Source organism: Vulpes vulpes, chromosome 15 (assembly GCF_048418805.1).
Source record: "Vulpes vulpes isolate BD-2025 chromosome 15, VulVul3, whole genome shotgun sequence".
NCBI classification, from domain to species: domain Eukaryota; kingdom Metazoa; phylum Chordata; class Mammalia; order Carnivora; family Canidae; genus Vulpes; species Vulpes vulpes.
The window spans coordinates 79,212,772-79,233,792 of NC_132794.1; the positions used below are offsets into that span (position 1 = coordinate 79,212,772).

At 36.4% G+C, this 21,021-nt stretch overlaps 1 protein-coding gene and 1 non-coding gene across 2 annotated transcripts in view; both read left to right on the top strand.

The window, feature by feature from the left end:
• Nucleotides 1-21,021, top strand: part of LOC112913367 (mitochondrial import inner membrane translocase subunit Tim23) — a 33,627-nt gene that overhangs the window by 7,540 nt on the left and 5,066 nt on the right. Inside the window, exons 3-6 of the mRNA XM_025989912.2 lie at nucleotides 10,815-10,908; nucleotides 11,246-11,330; nucleotides 14,830-14,888; nucleotides 16,676-16,786. Coding sequence (XP_025845697.1) covers nucleotides 10,815-10,908; nucleotides 11,246-11,330; nucleotides 14,830-14,888; nucleotides 16,676-16,786 — 349 coding nt within the window. The remainder of the gene's footprint in view (nucleotides 1-10,814; nucleotides 10,909-11,245; nucleotides 11,331-14,829; nucleotides 14,889-16,675; nucleotides 16,787-21,021) is intronic.
• LOC112912927 (small nucleolar RNA SNORA74) lies at nucleotides 13,834-14,032 on the top strand. The gene has a single exon (XR_003233602.2). It is a non-coding gene; the product is annotated as a small nucleolar RNA SNORA74 (small nucleolar RNA).

Here is a 21,021-nt window from a genome sequence, read left to right on the forward strand (position 1 = left end):
ATGTTTATGATTGAATCTTTCTGTTGTATTAAACCTTTTATTAATATTCTCTGTCTTTTTTGACTTATTGATTTAAAATCTATATTTTCTGATATTAGTATGGCCACGCTACTGTCTTTGGTTATTATTTGCATGGAATATCTTTTGCTGTCATTTCACTTTGAATCTTTTTGTATCTTTGGGATTAAAGTAAACCTCAGTGTAGTTGGATCCTGGTATTTTATCTATTGTGCCAGTCTTATATCTTTAGTTAGAGAGTTTGATCAATTTATATTTCAAGTGATTGTCTATAAGGAAGGATTTCTATCATTTTGCTGTTTGTTTTCTAGCTTTTTTGTCCCTCATTTCTTGCATTACTATCTTTTGTGTTTGCTTGATTTTTTTTTTCCAGTGCAATGTTTAAATTTCTTAATTTCCTTTTGTATATATTCTATAGCTATATTCTTTGTAGTTACCAAAGGGATTACACTTGGTATCCTGAAATTTTAAATCTAATTTAAAATCTAATTAAATCTAATTTGATCTAATCTTAAATTTGAATTTTTACTAGTTTAGCTTTAATTACATACAAAAACACTACTTCTATAACAAGTGTGTACCCCTTCTCTCAGTTGTTAATGTCATAGATTTACATCTCTATACATTGTGTGCCCCAAGACATAAACTATTCTTTTTTGTTTTTTTTTTTAAGATTTTATTTGTCCCTCCATGAGAGACACAGAGAGATAGGCAGAGAAGGAAGTAGGCTCCCTGCAGGGAGCCCAATGTGGAACTCAGTCCTAGGACCCCGATATCATGCCTGAGCCAAAGGCAGATGCTCAGCCACTGAACCACCCAGGTTTTCCCTAATGATTCTTTTATATATTTTAACATCCAAAATTTTGTGGAAAAGAAAATGTAGAGTTTGAAACCAAAATTACAATAATGCTCTTTTTATAATTGCCCATGTATTTGCCTTTATTGAAATCTTTCTCTCTCCATAAGGATTTGAATTGTGATCATATCTTGCAGGACAGGTCTAGTAGTCAAACTTCCTCAGCATCTGCTAATGTTGGAATATTTCCTTCACTTTTGAAGGGCAGTTTTGATGGATGTAGCATTCTTGGTTGACAGGTTTTTTTCTTTTAGCATTTTAAATGTATTGGCGCCTTGCCTTGTGGCCTCCAAACTGTCTCTCTCAAGAAATCTGATAGTCTTATTGAGGATCTCTTATATGTGACAAATTGCTTCTTTCTTACTGCTTTCAAGATTCTTTCTTTTTCTTAGGCTTTTAAATTTTTACTTTTAATGTGTCTCAATGTGAGTATCTGATTTTATCTTGAATGTTCATTGAACTTCTTGGATGTTCATATTCATCTCTTTCATCAAATTCCAGAAGTTTTCAGCCATTATTTCTTCAAACATTCTCTCCTTCTTCTGGGACTCTCACAGTCTGTGTTACTCAAGTTTGTGGTATTTCACCAGTACCTTAGGTGTTTGCCATTTTTCAATCATTTTCTTCCTGTTGCTAAGACTCAATAGTTTATATTGTCCTGTCTTGAAGTTTGGTAATTCTTTCTGCCTACCTAAATCTGCCTATGAATCCCTCTAGTGAATCTTTCAGTTACTGTACTTCTCACCTCCAGAATTTCTTTTTGTTTTTTTTTTGTTTGTTTGTTTGCTTGGTTTTGTTTTTTTAGATTTTCTTTTTCTTTATTAATATTTCCTTTCCATTCCATTCATACATTGTTTTGACATTCTCTATATCTTCTTTAGTTCTTCAACCATCTTTAAGACAGTTGTTTTAAAGTCTTTGCCTAGTAGATCCACCATCCGGACATGCACGTGGTACGTTTTTGTTGATTTTTTTGTTTTTCCTTTGGATGTCACCCTTTTCTATTTTTCGGTATGCCTAGTGGTTTTTGTTGTTGAAAATTGACATTTGAATCTAATAATGTGCTTCTGGAAATAAGATGTTCTACCTTCCCCAGGATTTGCTCTTTGATTATTACTTTTGTTTACTCTTTTGAGGTTTTTTTATTAATGTGGTATGTCTTTGTGCCAAGGACCAGCCTACAGTATAAATTTAGGTATTTCTTAGTTCTTTTCTGAGCCTGCACTTTTCCAGGTCATGTGTTATTACTTTCTTATTTTACCCTTATGCACAGTTGCTTTTGAATGTCCAGTCTTTAATATCTGGCTCCCAACAATGGGGAAAAGAGAGCTTGAAAGGGAAACAAAAAGGGGAGTAGCTTCTTATTTAAATTCCCTGGAAGTCTGTGGGGGTTGGGGGACATGCAACAATAGCTTTGTATCTCTGTGATCAGAGCACAAATTAAAGGTTTATTTTTTAAAACAACAGGAACTAGTTTTTAAAGCACACCAATAGGGCAGCCCTGGTGGCTTAGTGGCTTAGCGCCGCCTTCCGCCCAGGGCATGATCCTGGAGACCCGGGATCAAGTTCCATGTCGGGCTCCCTGCATGGAGCCTGCTTCTCCCTCTGCCTGTGTCTCTGCCTCTCTCTCTCTCTCTCTCTCTCTCTCTCTTTGTCTCTAATAAATAAAATCTTTTTTTTTTTTTTTAAAAAGCACCCCAATAAAAATATTGAAGTGTATAGTTGCAAAGTTGTAAAAAATTGTTAATGGTAAATTATTTAAGTGGGAAATAGTAACATAAATAGTAATTAAATTCTATAAATGAGAATGTAAAATCTGGGAATCTTAACGAAATCTTGAACCAGATATTTACGTTAAAAAACACATGTGTTGGGGCAGCCTGAGTGGCTCTTTGGTTTAGTGCCGCCTTCGGCCCGGGGTGTGATCCTGGAGCCCTGGGATCGAGTCCCTCATCGGGCACCCTGCATGGAGCCTGCTTCTCCCTCTGCCTGTTTCTCTGCCTCTCTGTGTGTGTCTCTCATGAATAAATAAATAAATAAATAAATAAATAACCTTTTAAAAATGTATATTTCTACTTGAATTCATTTTACTTTATATTAGATTATTAATCTAATATATTAATATTATTAACTAATAATATGTTATAATATGATGTATAATATATATAATAATATATTAAACTATTAATCTTTTTATTAGATTATGAATTTATTTATTTGAGATATAAGGGAGAGGGGCAGAAGGAGAGAGAACCTCAGACTCCTCACTGAGTGCAGAGCCTGACAAGGGGCTCCATCCCAGGATCCTGAGATCATGTCCTATGCCAAAACCAAGAGTCGGGGATCCATGGGTAGCTTAGTGGTTTAGCGCCTGCCTTTGGACTAGGGCATGGTCCTGGAGTCCCGGGATCGAGTCCCGCATCGGGCTCCGGCATGGAGCCTGCTTCTTCCTTTGCCTGTGTCTCTGCCTCTCTCTCTCTCTCTCTCATGAATAAATAAATAAAATCTTAAAACAAAACAAAACCAAGAGTCAGAAGCTTAACTGACTATACCACCCAGATGCTCCCTATATTTTAAGGTTTACATTTGCTTCAGCCTCTCTTTTTTGTTATTTGGAGAAGATGGTAATTCACAGGTTAAGTTGCAAATTGCAGTGTTTTTTTAAAGCTCAATTTACAACAACAGGATATTAGACTAAACTGATCAAGACACTGCAAAGAATATTGGATATCTCGGGAATGCAAGATTAATTTAACATCTGAAGATCAACATGCTAAGTTATATCAGGAAAGAATAAAAGAAGAAACTCAGTAGACATAGAAAAACATCTGACAAAATTCAGTGTTCCTTTGTGATAAAAACGTTCATTAAGCTAAGAATAGGGACATCTGGGTGGCTCAGCAGTTTAGCGCCTTGGCTTCAGCCCAGGGCATGGTCCCAGAGTCCCAGGATCTAGACTTGCATCAGGCTTCCTACATGGAACCTGCTTCTCCCTCTGCCTATGTCTCTGCCTCTATATATGTCTCATGAATAAATAAATAAAATTTAAAAAAAAAAAAAGCTAGGAATAGAGGGAAACTTCTTCAAACTGACAAGTGGCATTTGTAAAGTAACCAAAGCTAACATCAAATGTAATGATGAAAGACTGAATACCAGTAATTAGGAACAAGACTCTTATCTACTATCTTCATTTCTGTTCAGTATTTTTTACCCAGGGCAGTTAGGCAAGAAAATGAAGCAGCATTCAGATTGATAAAAGTAGAAGTAAAACCAGATAGATATTTGCAGATGGCATGGTCTTATCTATAGAAAATCCTCAGTGTGCTCAGTTAAGCCTCCGACTCTTGACTTTGGCTCAAGTCATGATCTTCAGGGTCCTGAGTTGAGCCCTGTGTCAGGCTCCATAATCAGTGTGGAGTCTGCTTATCCCTCTCCCTCTGCTCTTCCTACATGTGTTCATGTGTGCACTCTCTCAAATAAATAAATAAAATCTTTAGGAAAAAAAGGAAGAAAGAAAATTTTTACAGAAACCACAAAATACTATTAGAAATAATAACTTCAACAAAGCTTCAAGTTAGAAGATCAATGTACATACTCAAGTTATTTTTTAACCAGTAATAATAGACGCTACAAAAATGAAAGTACAAAAACAATTTGATTTACAACATCATCAAAAAGAATAAAAAATTTAGGAATAAATTCAAGGAAATACAAAAGTTATACTCTGAAAAATATGAAACTTTGAAAAAACCTGAAAGAAGACTTAAATAGAAAAATCAGAAGGTTGCATTTTTTGGGTAGAGAATATTATTAAAATTACAATAATCTACAAATTTCTATGCAGGTTCAGCACAGTTCCTTTAGAAATCTCAGCTGACTTTCTAGAAAAGTCAGTCAATTTCCTTTCCAGAAATTGACTGGCTGACCCTAAAATTCATATGGAAATTCAAGGAATGCAGAATAACCACTGATCTTGAAAATAATTCCACACTTCTCCCTTATAATCTACAAAAATTAAGACATTATTGTACTAGTATGAGGATAGCTCCACTGATCAACAATATAAAATTAGGGGCCCAGAAATAAGCTCTCACATTTATAGTCCGTTTTCAAGGAAAGTGCTAAGACTGTTAAGTAGGGGGAAAATGGTCTTTTCAACAAACTGTGTTGAGACAACTGAATCTGTACACAAAAGAATGAACTGAGACCCCTGCCTCATATCATATTCAAATATTAATTCAGAATGGGTCAAAGACATAAATATGAGTTACAAAACTGTGAACTCTTAGAAAAAATTATAGGTATAAATATTTGTGACTTTAATTTAGGTGCTGATTTCTTAGATATGACACCAAAAGCACAAGTGATTAAAAATAATTAGTAATTGGATTTAATAAAAACTTAGAACTTTTCTGCTGCAGACTACAAAGTCAAGGAAAGGAAAAGACAGTCCACAAATTGGGAGAACATAATTATAAATCATATTTGATAAGGACTTACATCAATAATATTTAATTTGGGCAGCCCGGTGGCTCAGCGGTTTAGCGCCGCCTTGGGCCCAGGGCCTGATCCTGGAGACTCAGGATCGAGTCCCACGTCAGGCTCCCTGCATGGAGCCTCCTTCTCCCTCTGCCTGTGTCTCTGCCTCTCTCTCTGTGTGTCTCTCTTGAATAAATAAAGTCTTTTTAAAAAGAATATTTAATTTTGGGGATACCTGGGTGACTCAGTGGTTGATCATCTGCCTTTGGGTCAGGACATGACCCCAGGATTCTGAGATCGAGTCCCACATCAGTTTCCCCATGGGGAGCCTGCTTCTCCCTCTGTCTTATCTTTAAAAAAAAAGAATATTTAATTTTTTAGGGAACTCTTAAAACTCAATTTAAAAATGGATAAGGGATCCCTGGGTGGCGCAGCGGTTTGACGCCTGCCTTTGGCCCAGGGCGCGATCCTGGAGATCCGGGATCCAATCCCACGTCAGGCTCCCGGTGCATGGAGCCTGCTTCTCCCTCTGCCTGTGTCTCTGCCTCTCTCTCTCACTGTGTTCCTATCATAAATAAATAAAAATTTAAAAAAAAAAAAAAGGACTAGCTTTAAAAAAAAATAAAATAAAAAATAAAAATGGATAAAATATTTGAATAGACATCTCTCCAAAAAGATACAGTAATGTTCAATAATCACATAAAAGACATTCAACATCACTTACTAGGGAGATGCAAATTACAAAATCAAAGTGAGATACCACGTCACCCTTGCTACAGCAATAATCAGAAACACGCACTAACTGGTTTTGGTGAGGACATGTGGAAATTGGACCTTCATGCACTGCTGCTGGAAATGTAAATTGAAACAGCTGCTTTGGAAATAGTCTGACAGTTTCTCAAAATATTAAAAATAGAGTTACCATATGACCCAGTAATTCTACTCAGAGATATACCCAAGAGAATTAGAAACATATGTCCACAAAACAAATTGTACATGAATGTTCATATCAGGTTTATTCTAACGAGCCAAAAAGTAGACACAACCCAAATGTCTTACCAACTTAAGAATAAACAAAATGTGGCTTCTCGTGCAGTGAGATATTTAGCAATAAAAAAAGGATGAAGTAATGATACATGCTGCATCATGGGTGAACCTTGTAAACTTAATACATAAAAGAAACCAAATCATAAAAGACTCTATATTATATTATTCTACTTATATGAAATGTCCAGAATTGACAAATGAATGAGACAGCAGATTGATTAGTAGCTGCCAAGGGTAAGGGATAAATGGAGAACTGACTATTGCTCATAGGGACCAGGTTCTTTTTGTGGGATAAAGATGCTCTAAAATTGATTATAGTCTTTATTGTAGAATTCTGAATATACTAAAAACTATTGAATTGTGCACTTTAAATAGGTGAATTATATGATGTGTGAATTATATATCAGTAAATTGAGTGGGGTTTTGGTTTGTTTGTTGTTGTTGTTGTTTTTTTTTAAGAGTGATGGTTAGAACTTTTTGTTTCAAGTTGAATCACTAACAATATTTGACTACCTGCATTTCTTGAGTGTGTTTCAATAAAGGCAAGTTGTTTAGGACTTGTATAAAACTTGTTTTTGCAGGAAATGTTTGTCAAATGTTTATCAAATGTCAGTGTTATCTACACTGTATGTTTATTGATTTATTTCAAAAGTACCTCGTTAGTATTTTACTCAAAAATTTGAAACTATGTTTGCTTAAATGTTGATCTTAAGCTTAAAGGTTGTACTGTAGCTCCATTAAAAATACATTTTGAAAAAAAAAAATAAGTAAAAAAATAAAAATACATTTTGAGGGATCTCTGGATGGCTCAGCTGTTTTGGTCCCTGCCTTTGGCCCAGGGCGTGATCCTGGAGTCCCGGGACTCCATCAGGCTCCCTGCATGAAGCCTGTTTCTCCCTCTGCCTAGGTCTCTCTCTGTGTCTCTCATGAATAAATAAATAAAATTTAAAAAAACTAAAAATTAAAAAATAAATAAAGATACATTTTGACCCTACATTGCTAGGTGAGGCTTGGTATGGTTAGATATCAATAAAACTCTGTGTTTTTTAAAAAATTAGGATTCCTTAAAAAAAAATTAGGATTCCTGCTTAAGCACAAACATTTGTAGTAATCTTTTCCATTCAAATGCAAAAGGGACTTCAGAATTAAAAAGTTTTTCTCATCTCATTGTTAAAAAAACCATGGGAAGTCTGAATTTAAAGACTACCTTAATCAGAGTTGTACTTTGTGGAACAATTTTCTGTACTTTTGAAGGGCAAAGACATCTTAAATACTACCTGTGAGCTCACTGTATACTGATTTTTGGCAACAACTTTTATCCAAGGTACTATTTGTGGTTTCTCTCTCTCTCTCTCTCATTTATTTTTAAGAGAGAGAGAGAGGGCATAAGCAGGAGGGGCTGAGGGAGAAAGAGAATCTCAAGCAGACTTCATACTGAGTGCAGAACCAGACACAGGGCTCAGTCTCAGGACTCTTGAGATCGTGAGCTGAGCCAAAACCAAGAGTTAGACGTTTAACTGCACTGCCCAGACACCCCTTTGGTTTCTCTTACTGTTGTTTTGTGTTGTCACCATATTTGCATCCTCACTGATCTAAAAATTATATTAAGTAAATAATCTTCCACTTTTTAGGCCAGATGAACATCCAATATAAACAACAGTATGAATTTGAATATTTCTAACATCCAGTGTCATCCAGTTGAAATATAAATATTTAACATAATTTCAGCCTTCATACTATTTTATCAAGTACAATGGTGCCCATCCTTGGATGCATTTCTCTTCTATAGTAGCAAACAATGGTATTGGTGGTCTTCTAGTGACACTAGTGTCCTACAGTGTCAGCACATAAGAATTTTTCATTGTACAGTGTTTGTTAACGTGAGCTTTACAGTGTATCTTCCCTAGATGTATGTGTAAAGATACTTCAAGATCAACCTTGCTAAGTGTTTATTTCTTGGAATTCAAATTTGGTTAATAAGCTGTTAATCATATTTTTGTTAGAAACCAAAAGCTCTAGTGTTATGAAGGTTTTCTCCCCAGGATTAATTTAGCCAGTGTCTGCTCCCTCAAAAATCTTTGCAAATTTTTGTTATATGAAACAGTACAGGGGATCCCTGGGTGGCGCAGCGGTTTGGCACCTGCCTTTGGCCCAGGGCGCGATCCTGGAGACCCGGGATCGAGTCCCACGTCGGGCTCCTGGTGCATGGAGCCTGCTTCTCCCTCTGCCTGTGTCTTTGCCTCTCTCTCTCTCTCTCTGTGTGCGACTGTCATAAATAAATTTTTTTTAAAAATTAAAAAAAAAAAAAGAAAGTACATTTTAGGGGCACCTGGGTGGCTCAGTTTTAAAGCATCTGTCTTTAGCTCAGGTCATGGTCCCAGGATCCTGGAATTGAGCCCCCTGTCAGGCTCCCTGCTCAATGAGGGTCTGCTTCTCCCCTCTCTCCGTTCATGCTGTCACTCCCTCTATCTCTGTCTCAAATACATAAGTAAAATCTTAGGAAAAAAAATTAAAAATGAGGGTACATTTTAATTGCATTTAAGATTAAGCCCACGCCAAAGAAATATAAATAAAGAATTAAGCCCTAATGACAGCTAACCATGAAATTGTTTTCTTTTCTTTTTTTAATGAAATTGTTTTCAATTGATGTACATTTGCCTTCAGTCCTCGTAGTGCTTTTATTATGGTTGACCCTAGCAAAGAGTAAGTACATGCACTTGTGTTTATTAATATTCATCTTAATCATTTTTAAAAATGTCCTATTTGTGAGCCCTGGGTGGCTCAGTTGATTAAGCATCTGCCTTCGGCTTAGGTCATGATCCTGAGGTTCTGGGATTGAGTCCCACATTGGTATCCCTGCTCTGGGGAGCTTGCTTCTCCCTCTCCCTCTCCCTGACACTCCCCTTGCTTGTTCTCTCTCTCTCTCTCTCTCTCTCTCTCTCTCTCTCTCTGTCAAATAAATAAAATCTTTTTAAAAAAGAAATAAATTTCCTTTTGAAGTCAGTGATCCATTTCTAGTTTGAAAAACTATACACCTCATTAATTCAAATACAACATTTCTAAAATCCTCAAGCCAGAAGCACAATTTAAAACTAAGCCATTAATTTAAAAGTCAGGAAGCAGGGTGCCTGGGTGGCTCAGTTCATTGAGCCTTTGATTCTTGGTTCTTTGATTCTTGGTTTTGGCTCAGGTCATGATTTCATGGGATCAACCGACTCCGTGCTCAGCTGGGAGTCTCCTGAAGATTTTCTCTCTCTCTCTCCTCCCTCTGCCCATCCCCCCACTTTCTCCTTTCTCTCTAAAATAAAATCTTTAAAAAAAAAAAAAGTTAGGAAGCATCCAAAATTTGCAAAACTATATATAATATAATATGGGATCTTTTCAGAATTTGCTTATTATTGCCCAATAGACCATTTCTGAGTGATGAGAGTAAATGTGCTTGCTTTGAGTAAATTTGTGACTTTTTGGTGAGAAAGTATGCAAAAGCTAGGAATCAAGAACCAATGCAGAGCTACAGTTTTCCTAATCAGGAATGCATTTACCAAAGTTCTATATTTGGTGAAGGGATGTTTATTAGTTAGCAAATTGCCAGCCATGTGTGCTTCTGGCTTATTTTAACCAGTTTTTATGGAAAGCTTGGCAAATGTGTACTGAATGTGTTCTTTGTAAGAGTGTATTGTATTATAGAACAATCATTGTGCTCTTACAGTAGCATTTTCAACTAAGGATTTTTGGGTGACCTTCATGGCCATATTTACTGATATATATAGTTCACATACCATATTTACTGTTTCCAGTAAATATCAAATTTACTGGAAAGAGAGACTATATAGCTTTCTAAGATTATCAAAAGTATATATGCGCCCCCAAACAGTTGAGAATTAAGAAGGTAATTTTGCTTTTGCATAATTAATCCAAACTGTTGTACTTCTGTAGTTTCTGCTTTTTTTTAATTGAGCGGACTGATAAATAAATAGCTACAGAATGAAAGTTCTCTTTTTCCACAGTTATGTTTCAGTTGAGTAAACTATTACTTCTTATGCTTTTCCATTTACCTTTTTCTTTAGCTGTCCTTCCTAAACATTCTTGCACTGTTGCTTCATATTTAACATTAAGTAAGGCAAATTACATACACGTAGAATCTATCAAACTTAATATTGAGAAGCAAAGTTGTGATGAGAATGCCTCCTAAGAACTAGTGAGTATAACTACATATGTAGCACATTTTATTTCACTTTGATTTAGGTGTTAGTATTGTTGTAGAAACTTAATTTTATTTGACTAAGTGTAATTGAGTTTTAGTTGACTTAAGGTTTTACTTTTTGTGAAAAACTAGTTTGACAAATTAAAAAACACTTTGCAACTCCTGGATCTTGAGGGGAGCTCAGCTTGGATTTTGTTATTACCCTTTTAGGATACTGATGAGTTTATTTTACCCACTGGAGCTAATAAAACCCGGGGCAGATTTGAACTGGCCTTCTTTACCATTGGAGGATGTTGTATGACAGGTGGGTATGATCACTTTTTTCACTGTCCTCAATCCAAGTAATCAAAAGTGTGTAAAATCAAAAGTAATTCAGATATTGGTTCCAGAGTTTTAAAAAATCATTTAGGGGTACCTGGCTGACTCAGTCCATTGAGCATGTGACAGTTGATCTTGGGGTTGTAGGTTTGAGCCCCACGTTGGGTGTAGAGATTACTTAAAAATAAAATCTTTTTAAAAAATTATAAATAATTATTATATACATTTTTCATTTTCTCCTACTAAAATTAAAAAGAATTCAAAGTGCAGTTTTTTAATGGAAAGCTGTATTATTTGGTTGAATCATTACTGTGAATCACTAGGGGCTGCATTTGGAGCAATGAACGGTCTACGGCTAGGATTGAAGGAAACCCAGAACATGTCCTGGTCCAAACCAAGAAATGTACAGTAAGTCTTATAATCATCTGATGTAGTGATGTTTCAATATTAACCTCTACTTTGTTGGCTTGATGAGCACAACCTTGAGATTACAAATGTTTAGGGTATTGACATACATTTTGATTGATTTTTTTTCTTAAAATAAAAGTAATTAAGGAGTCAGGTTACTGAGGCTTAGATTTTAAAAGGAGTGATTTGGGATCCCTGGGTGGCGCAGCGGTTTGGTGCCTGCCTTTGGCCCGGGGCGCGATCCTGGAGACCCGGGATCGAATCCCACATCGGGCTCCCGGTGCATGGAGCCTGCTTCTCCCTCTGCCTGTGTCTCTACCTCTCTCTCTCTCTCTCTCTCTCTCTCTGTGACTATCATAAATAAATAAAAATTAAAAAAAAATAAAAGGAGTGATTTTTGAGTCAGTGTCCCTCAATTAGCTGTTGCTTCCCCGACCTAACTTCTCTACTTTTTCATTCTGTAGGCCTCTGTGACTTGCTTTTCTAGTGGTTGAATTGCTAATACGTTGGATTGTTCAAGGGTGTGCAAAACCATAGGACATGATAGTAAAGAAAGAAGCATGTAAGAGTGATTGCTGGATCTGCTGTCATTTGAATTGAACTACTTAACTGACTTTGCTCACTGTTTCTGAAAGGAGAAGGCTAAAAAAAAGTTTATCACGGAGTCCCTAGAACTTAGGGATAGTTCCCTGAGTCTTCTCTTAGGAAATTGAAGTTTGTGGAGAAGGAAAGTACAGACATCTTCACCCTGCCCAAGAAATAAACATGACTGGTCCATGTAGATATTCTCTAAATAATATGATGTTTAGTTTTGGATGTTTTTACACTTTATATGGGTTAAGTCACACAGTATATATTTATACAATGGCTCATCATCATTTTTTTTTTAAGATTTTATTTATTCATTAGAGACACACACAGAGAGAGAGGCAGACATAGGCAGAAAGAGAAACAGGCTCCATGTAGGGATCCCAATGTGGGACTCCATCCCGGGACTCCAGGATCACGCCCTGGGCGGAACGCAGGAGCCCAACCGCCGAGCCACCCAGGCATCCCTGTCGTCATCTTTATATGTTGTTTAGCCAGCAGGTGGCAGCAGATTTGCTAAATTAGACCTTGGGAATCCTGACTGTCAAGTTTTTCATATTCTTGTTACTATGTGGATCTTGCTTTACTAGGCCAGATCCTTGCATATTTTTACATTTTTATTAATGCTTGTCCCTTACTCTAGAGCATCTGCATGGGGATACTTAGCCGAAGTATCTGCCTTCTGCTCAGGTCATGATCCCAGCGTCCTGGGATCGAAATACCTTCCTTCCATCCCCCTGTCAGGCTCCCTGCTCTTCCCTCTCCCTCTGCTTGCCATTCCCCCTGCTTGTGCTCTCAAGTGCACTCATGTTGTCTCTCTCTCTCTCTCAAATAAAATCTTTTCAAAAAATTTGTCCTTTACTCCAGTACTTTTTTTTACTTTTTTGGGTTATGCAGAATTTTGAAAATGTACAAAAGTAGACAGAATAGTACAGTGAAGACCCATGAACCATAACCCATCCTCAGCAGTCGGCCAAGATTGCAACCAAATGTGCCCCATCTCATTCTCTGCTCGCATATTACTTTAAAGCAAATCCCTAACATCACATCATTTAATACCAATTTTAAAGTGGAGGATATGCTAGAAAAGACAACCTTTGTTGCTTAAAAGTGATAGTTATTAGTGTTTTAGAGAGAGTAAAATTGATTTATATTTTTTTAGGTAAGATTCTAAAATATATATTCTTAAAATATGTATATAATTTTTTATATGACCATTCTAATCTTATTGGATAGGAAGCATTTAAAACAGGAGACAACCGAGGTAATAGGTGGCTCAGTTGGTTAAGGTCCTCCTTTGGCTCAGTTTATAATCCCAGCTTCCTGGGATTGAGCCCTGTGTCAAGCTCCCTGTTCAATGAGGAGTCTGCTTCTCCCTCTCTCTTTGCCTGCCCCTCACCCTACCCCTCTTATGCTCTCTCAAATAAATAAATAAAATCTTTGAAAAATAAAATGAATAAAGTAGGAGGCAGCCTCCTACTATGGAAAGAAGGTAAGGTTTGGGACCAGTCAGATGTATGTAGCTTCAAAGCCTAGTTTCTTACTTACTGTTTTGTGATTTTAGGTAAGTTTTTTTCTACACTGAAGGGTTGTTGAGAGGTGATTAAGGTAGCTAAATAGGGGCTCAGTAAGTGGAGATTATTGCCCAATCATATCCCAGACAATTTCACTAACTTGCAGTGCTTCCAGCGGTATAATAACACTAATAGTTTTAAAAACTTGTTACAAATGACAGTATACTGAACCTAAAATAAGTTAGTAAATATGTAACAATTAGTTAGAAACAATATACTTCATTACTAATTTTTAAACAGCTTTTTAGAGATAAATAGAAATTTTTGTTATTTGGACATTATATGAGTTTTTTAATTGCATTAAATGAGTTTTTTCACTTTGTTACTGGAATTACATAATTTCCAGCAGTAGTCAGCTGTCCGGATAGACCCATTCCTGTGATGGTGTTACACTGCTGGGAGAGGAACGTCTTCTTCCTCCAGTTGCCTCTGTCACTGTTTTGGTGGCGCCTGGCACTGGTACAAGGCAGAACTATGCTTCCTTGAGAGTATGCTGAGCGTTCACTCTGGCCGCTTGGTTCTAGTCAGGGAGCAGACATAGTATGTTTTCTGTGTGTATTCTACTGAGACAGCTTTTTCCTTTTCTTTGAGTATTTCCCCTTATTTCTGTTTTTTTTTTTTTTTTTTTTTTTAAGATTTTATTTATTTGACAGCACAAGCAGGGGGAACAGCAGTGGGAAACGGAGAAGCAGGCTCCCCACTGAGCAGGGAACCCAATGTGGGGCTCAATCTCAGGACACTGGGACCATGACTTGATACTTTGACTAAGCCACCCATGCACCCCTATGTTACTTCTTTTATGTAGATCAATTACTATAAACTTTTTTAGTAAAATACATTCTAGGCTGTCAAATCCTTTGTGTATTTGATTTATATTTAATAATAACTTTCCTTACTGCCCAAAAATGTTAGAGGTTTAACCTTCATTTATATTTATATACAGTAAAAGTCATCCTTACTAAATTCTGAGGAGATACTAAGGTAAGTCTTAAAATTAAGAAAACTTCGGGGGGTGCCTGGGTTGCTCATTCGGTTGGACATCTGACTCTTGATTTTAGTTCAGGTCATGATCTGGGGGTCCTTGATACCAAGTCCTGCCTCAGGCTGTGCACTCAGCGGGGTGTCTGCTCTCCATCGGGTCTCTGCTCGTGTTCTCTTTCTCTCTAAAATAAATCAATAAATCTTTTTAAAAATAAATAAATTTTAAAAATAAAAATAAATTAAGAAAACTTCGGGTATTGGCTTTATACATTATAAATAGCTACAGTAATGGTTTTTCAAATTATTAGAGAAATGGTAATTCTAAGTACAAATTCTTTCTCTCTCTGCCCTGGTAGGATTTTGAACATGGTGACTAGGCAAGGGGCACTTTGGGCTAATACTCTAGGTTCTCTAGGTAAGTAGAGATCTCACTTAATAAATCATTAATGCAACAAAAGAATGTGTATGTATCATGAACAATTTGGTCAACCAAAGTTCTGGCCCTAGGATATTAAACATTTTATTTAAATCTACTCTGATGAGTAGTGTAGGCAATACTTAGGAAAAGACCATGAACAACATAAAGTAATTCCAGATGTTAAAGCCTTTTCTCAATGTTTTAAGTCTTTTTAAATATTATATACTCCCCTGTCCAAGCAAGATACCAAATCATGTTTTAAGTAGATATGAAATCCAGGTAACTTAGATCTAAGTCAAGTGCCTCTTTCTGTTAAGAAAGGTTCAGGGTCCTGTAGTAAGGTACGGTAGATTAATTCATCCCTCTTGCTCTAGTTTCCTAATAGCCCATTCAGCATTCTATTTACTTCAGTAGATTTCCCAGACCCAATTTCCAGAGTTATAATAGGACCTTTGTAGATAATGAAAACATTTGTTGTTCTAAGCAAAGGGTAAGTGAGTAGGACTTAGGACCAAATTCTTTCATATTATGTTGTTTATAAATGATTGACTCTTTTGGTTACTCATAGCTTATAATAAATGTACCAGTGGTATTTATACTGTAACAGCCAAGAATGTCTTTGTAACTTAGTTGAAAGTCTGAAAATCTTTTAATTGTGGCAGATTAACTAAAGGAAAATGTAAGCATCTCATTGAAAAAAATAGAAAAGGCATCTGTTGTGAAAGAATAATACCCTAGCTTTGTCATGGGATTTGGAAGCAGTACATTTTCACACCATGAAGTCAAATTGACATTTGAGATTCTAGGAAATGACTGCTTCAATGTGCTGCTCGTATACAGTCACCCTTCTTTGTTTCTGTTTGGTTGCTTATGTAACTAGAGTAATCTGCCATCCTGGTGTGCCCAGGGGACTGTCTTTGTTTTAGCATTGCAAATCTCATGTTCCAGGAACCTCTCTTCCTGAGTGAACTGGGATGCTGACCAATTACCTTGTGTGTTCCTAGCATCATTGAATCAATCACAGTGTTTTACTCAAGTTCAGTTTCAGTTAAAGAAGTTGAAATGGCAAGAAGAGCCTTTACAGAAGTATAAGAATATCACAACAGAGGTGTTGTAAGGCAGAGTTTGGTGTAATATTGAAGGGTCAAATAACGGCATAATTTTGAGAAATGATAAAAGGATTAATAGGAATCTTTACAGGTATAGGAGAAAGGTAGTTTGGGGGATGATTTTGTTACAATTATATCGTGCTAGTGTTAATAGTTTTTTACATGTGAGGGAACCAAACCTCAAATTTTTTTAAGTTAACATCTTTGTTACAATAGAAATGCGTGTGTCTTCATTTCTAAATCCAAAGTATATAGCTGTTAAGAATAAGATATAAGTGAACATTAAAAATATTTTTCCTGGGAGTCCCCAGCGGGACTTTTTATTAGTAGCTACTATTCTTGTTGCTTCTGAAGCTTTCCACAGAATTTCTTTGCATATCCCCAGTTGTACACACATGTGCCTGCTTTTACATGCTAGTGATACGGTTTTTCCTGCTTTTTCTTTGGAGTGTGTAGTATTCCAGTATATGGAAAGTCCATTTCTTGGTCTATACCCTTTGATGGGCATTTGATTTGGTGCCAGGCTTTTGCAATTACAAATAGTGTTCCAGTAGTCATTCTTTATATATCTTTGAATGCTTGTAGAATGTCTATAAGATATGTTTATCTAAACATAATCGCTATACTGACTTTTAATAACTTTTTTATTACTGATCAGTTCCATTTCCCCTTTAGCTTTGCTCTATAGTGCATTTGGTGTCATCATTGAGAAAACACGAGGTGCAGAAGATGACCTTAACACAGTAGCAGCTGGAACCATGACAGGCATGTTGTATAAATGTACAGGTAGGTACTACTGAGTGAAGAGGAGCTCTCAGTAGTTTTAAAACTAAGTAGCCACAGTTTTCAAAGGATACTTGACACATTTTTTGCAGTATAATGGAGAGCTGAACAAAACTCCTGGTTGTTTTGTGTTTTTTTTTTTGTTTGTTTGTTTTTTTAAGATTTTATTTATTCATGAGAGGCAGAGACACAGGCAGAGGAAGAAGCAGGCTCCATGCAGGGAGCCCGATGTGGGGCTAGATCCTGGGACTCTAGGATCACACCCTGGGCCAAAGGCAAGTGCTAAACTGCTGAACCACCTAGAGATCCCCTGGGTTTGGGTTTTTATTTGGTTTTTTATTAAGTGTACATTCAGTAATGTTAAGTGTATTTACATTATTGTGGAATATCACCACCATCTAACTCCAGAACATCTCTTCATCTTGAAAACTAAAACTGTGTATCCATTAAACAATTTTCCCCTTCCTTTTTATTTTCTAACTATGAATTTAAACTCTTAGGTACTTTAGGGTACCTCATATAGGCAGAATCATACAATATTTGTCTTCTTATGACTGGCCTGTTTCATTTAGCATACTATTCTCAAGTTCATGTTGTAGCATGTTTCAGAATTTCCTTTTCAAGGCTGAATAAAAACTCCCTTGTACATATCTACATTTTATTTATCCATTCATCTGTCAGTGGATATTTGGATTGCTTCCACCTTTGACTACTTTGAATAATGCTCCTGTGAACATGAGTGAACTAAATACCTTTCAACTTTGAAAAAATAAACAGAACCTTAAGAGTTGAACCAAAATGACCTGACTGGAGATCAAATACCAAATTCTCCTCTAAGATGGAAAAGAAATTAACATTCACTGCATTATGATTATGCCCTCAGCTATAAGCACTTAATGGAACTTACTTAAAACTGTGAAGTCTTCATCATCACACCCCAATCTTATAGATGAATGCAGTATTAAGAGGACTTTTCAAAAGGTCACATAACTGGTGATAGGCCCAAATTTTTCATCACATTTCTGCTTGAAATAGCTTAAACTACATACGTACTCTACTTATACCTCTGAAAATTACTTCTGTTTCATTGTTTTACTATGCATTAGAAATGATTAATGGAGTAATTTTGTTTTTTGGAAATTCCTCCACCACAAATATCAGGTAGCACTTTTGCTTCATTTTTAATAGAAGAAAGAAAAGCTTCAGTGGGATCATGAAATCCAAGATCAGGAAATCTGATATATCACTTCCTGAAATATCTGAGAGTGAGAGGGGGTTTTTTCCTATATTGAAAATGGATTAGGGGTTCCTGGGTATTCAGTTGGTTGAGCATCCTACTCTTGGTTTTGGCTCAGGTCGTGATTTCAGTGTTATGTGATCAAGCCCACCACCCCTCTCTCTTCCTTCAAAATAAATAAATTTGTAAATCTTTTTAAAAAAGAGAAGAAAATGGATCATATTTGGAATTTTATTCCTAAGAGTTCACAGTATTTCTTGCACCACATGCACATGTATGTACTCACATAAACAGAGCTCCAGGTAGATTGAGACGATAAATGCCTTTTATGTCTATGAAGATGTTACCTTAGCTAGAAAAACTTTCTTAAAAAATCTAAAAATACTTCAAGTTGAAGATCTTTAGGATCAGACAAAAGAATTTAAAACTTTAATTGGCAGCACAAGGGTGCATTCAGCAAGAGTTTACTTGGCCCAACCTGTGTTTACAAAAGATCAAATTAATATTTAAAAAACAAGAGATTTCACATAGAAATCTGGAATTCCAGCTTCTTTTGAATAAATGGAAGACAAAAAGCTTACATTATTCAAGTTGACATATGGCTAGGGCTGAGTGGGAGCTGTTTCTGTACCAGTACATGGGCACTAAAGCTCCAGTTCAAAGAATACATTGGGGGTTGGAAAGTCCCGGTCTTCTTATTCAGGCAGGGTAAGCCACTGTGGCATTTCCCAACCTGAGGGCAGGCTTGAATATAAGAATGTACTGAATTATTCATCTTAGAACATATTATACATATTTAAAAAGGAAAGGAAAAGGCTGAATTCTTGATTTTGGAGGAAATGGGAGCCTAGCTTTCTGTGTCAAGGACTTCCTTGCAGTAATAGCATTTATGACACAGGCTGAGACACCTCCTGCATAAATTATAAAAGAGAAAGGTCTTGGTTCAGAAGAGAAGAAGCAAAAAAAGAATATCCATAATTCTATGTCAGGTGACTGCAGATTTCATTTTCCATTACAGTGTGAAACATAGAGGAAGTTAATCTGCTGACCAAGAATTCCAACGTTGGCTCATAGTTTCTGGCTGAACAATTTAAATTTAGCTCAACACATTGAAATCAGTCTACAGAGGAGTCTTCTTGATTTCTGGTTTAGAATGAATTTAGTAAGTACAGAATTACAAATTTTGTGTGATAGGAATACAAATACAACTTCTAGATTCAGGGATTTGGAAAAGAGTTAAGGCACTCTTGGTCTAGAGCCAGCATAGACTCTTAAGGACAGAAGTTTACATTTAGGGAATAGCTGATTCTTGCTGACATAAAACATTTCCAACCCCCAATGTATTCTTCGACAACAGAAATGAAAATTAGAAAGGTTAAAGTAGTATAACTCAACTTAGGTATGGAGCTCCTTTAGTGGAAAGAAAACTCATGAGGAAAAACACATGAGAAAATGGGTAGTTATCAAACTAAAAGCTTAGAGGCTAATTTAAATGAATAATTCTCTTGAGTGATTTTAGTTCACATCTGTTTAATGAATTTATGTAAATATTTTTCAAAGGGTATGAAATGTCATTATTAGATTTTCTATGGCATATGAAAATCTGTTTAATAGTGATCCATATTGGGGCGCCTGGATGGCTCAGTCCATTAGATGTCTGCCTTAGGCTCAGTCGTGATCTCAGGGTCTTGGGATTGAGCTTCCTGTTAGACTCCTTGCTCAGCAAGGATCTGCTTCTCCCTCTGCCCTTCCCCCTTGCTCGTGCTCTCTCTCTCTCTCAAATAAGTAAATAAAACCTTGGAAAAAAAATATTGACCAGTATTCTACCAGAACAGGAACAGCTGTAGTTTTGCTATTGTTCATAAGCTTAGGACTAATGTTTAAAAGGCTTGGTCACTTATCTGAAATCAGGAACAAGGCATCAGAGACTAAAAGATATGGGCACCCCTTTTTCCCCTCACAAAAAATCCCTGACCTGTTCATTCTGTGCCTTCCATAAGATTGTATTAGAGAGGCAGACTAAATAAAATTAAAGGATATTCAAATACATTTCTTCATATTAAGCAAATATTATCAGGGTTATTGTTAAAAGAAGTACTTTTATCAATGAGTGCCAGGCCTAACAAAATTAAACAAAGACTTTCTTGATGACTTTCTATTAGTGGCAGCAATATTCTTCCAGTAAATTAAAATACACATATATAATAGGCAGAGGGTTAGCTGCTGTAATATACAGAACATTTTGACAGATCACTTAAACCAACAGTCCAATAAAAAAACAGAGTAAGGATTGACAGCGCTTCAGGGAAAAATACAAACCACTAACCAATAGAAGCTATTCAGTGTCCCAAGCAACCAGGGCAAAGCAAAATAAAACATTAATATTTTTCACCAGCTGCCTTTAAAAAAAGTGATGACAGGTAACTAACTGATGGTCACCATAGGGGAGTTGGGTGGGCGGATGCGTTGAAATAGGAGTAAGGAGTGCACTTGTGATGAGCATCAGGTGACTAAAATAAAAACTTAAAGTGATGGTAGGTGATACTTAATATTGGCAAAGGGAAGCAAACAACTGGCATTAGTTATTAGTAATTTGAATATGTAGATCCTTTGCTGAAGTAATCTTTCAGCAATTTATCCTCCAGCAAACTAAGGCATACACACAAAACTATATGCACCAAGGTTTAAGACTGGCTTCAAGGAGAGGGCATATTTGAACAAAGATGAGGGAGCATGTGAGATGGCTGTCTGGAAGGAGTGATTTAGGTAAAGGCTTTGTCCCAAAGTCCCATGGGGATTAAAAGGGGGGCGGGGGAGCGGGGTGGAGAGCAGTAGACTCTGGAGTTATCTATCGTAAAAGTGGCAAGGGACTAAATCATATAGAAAATAGAGCAGCTTCTCAGGCCACACTGAAAGAATCTGACTTCACTGGACTTTGATTCTTATATTCTAAATATTAGCATTTCCATTTACTTACAAGCCTTAAATTGTTGATCATAAT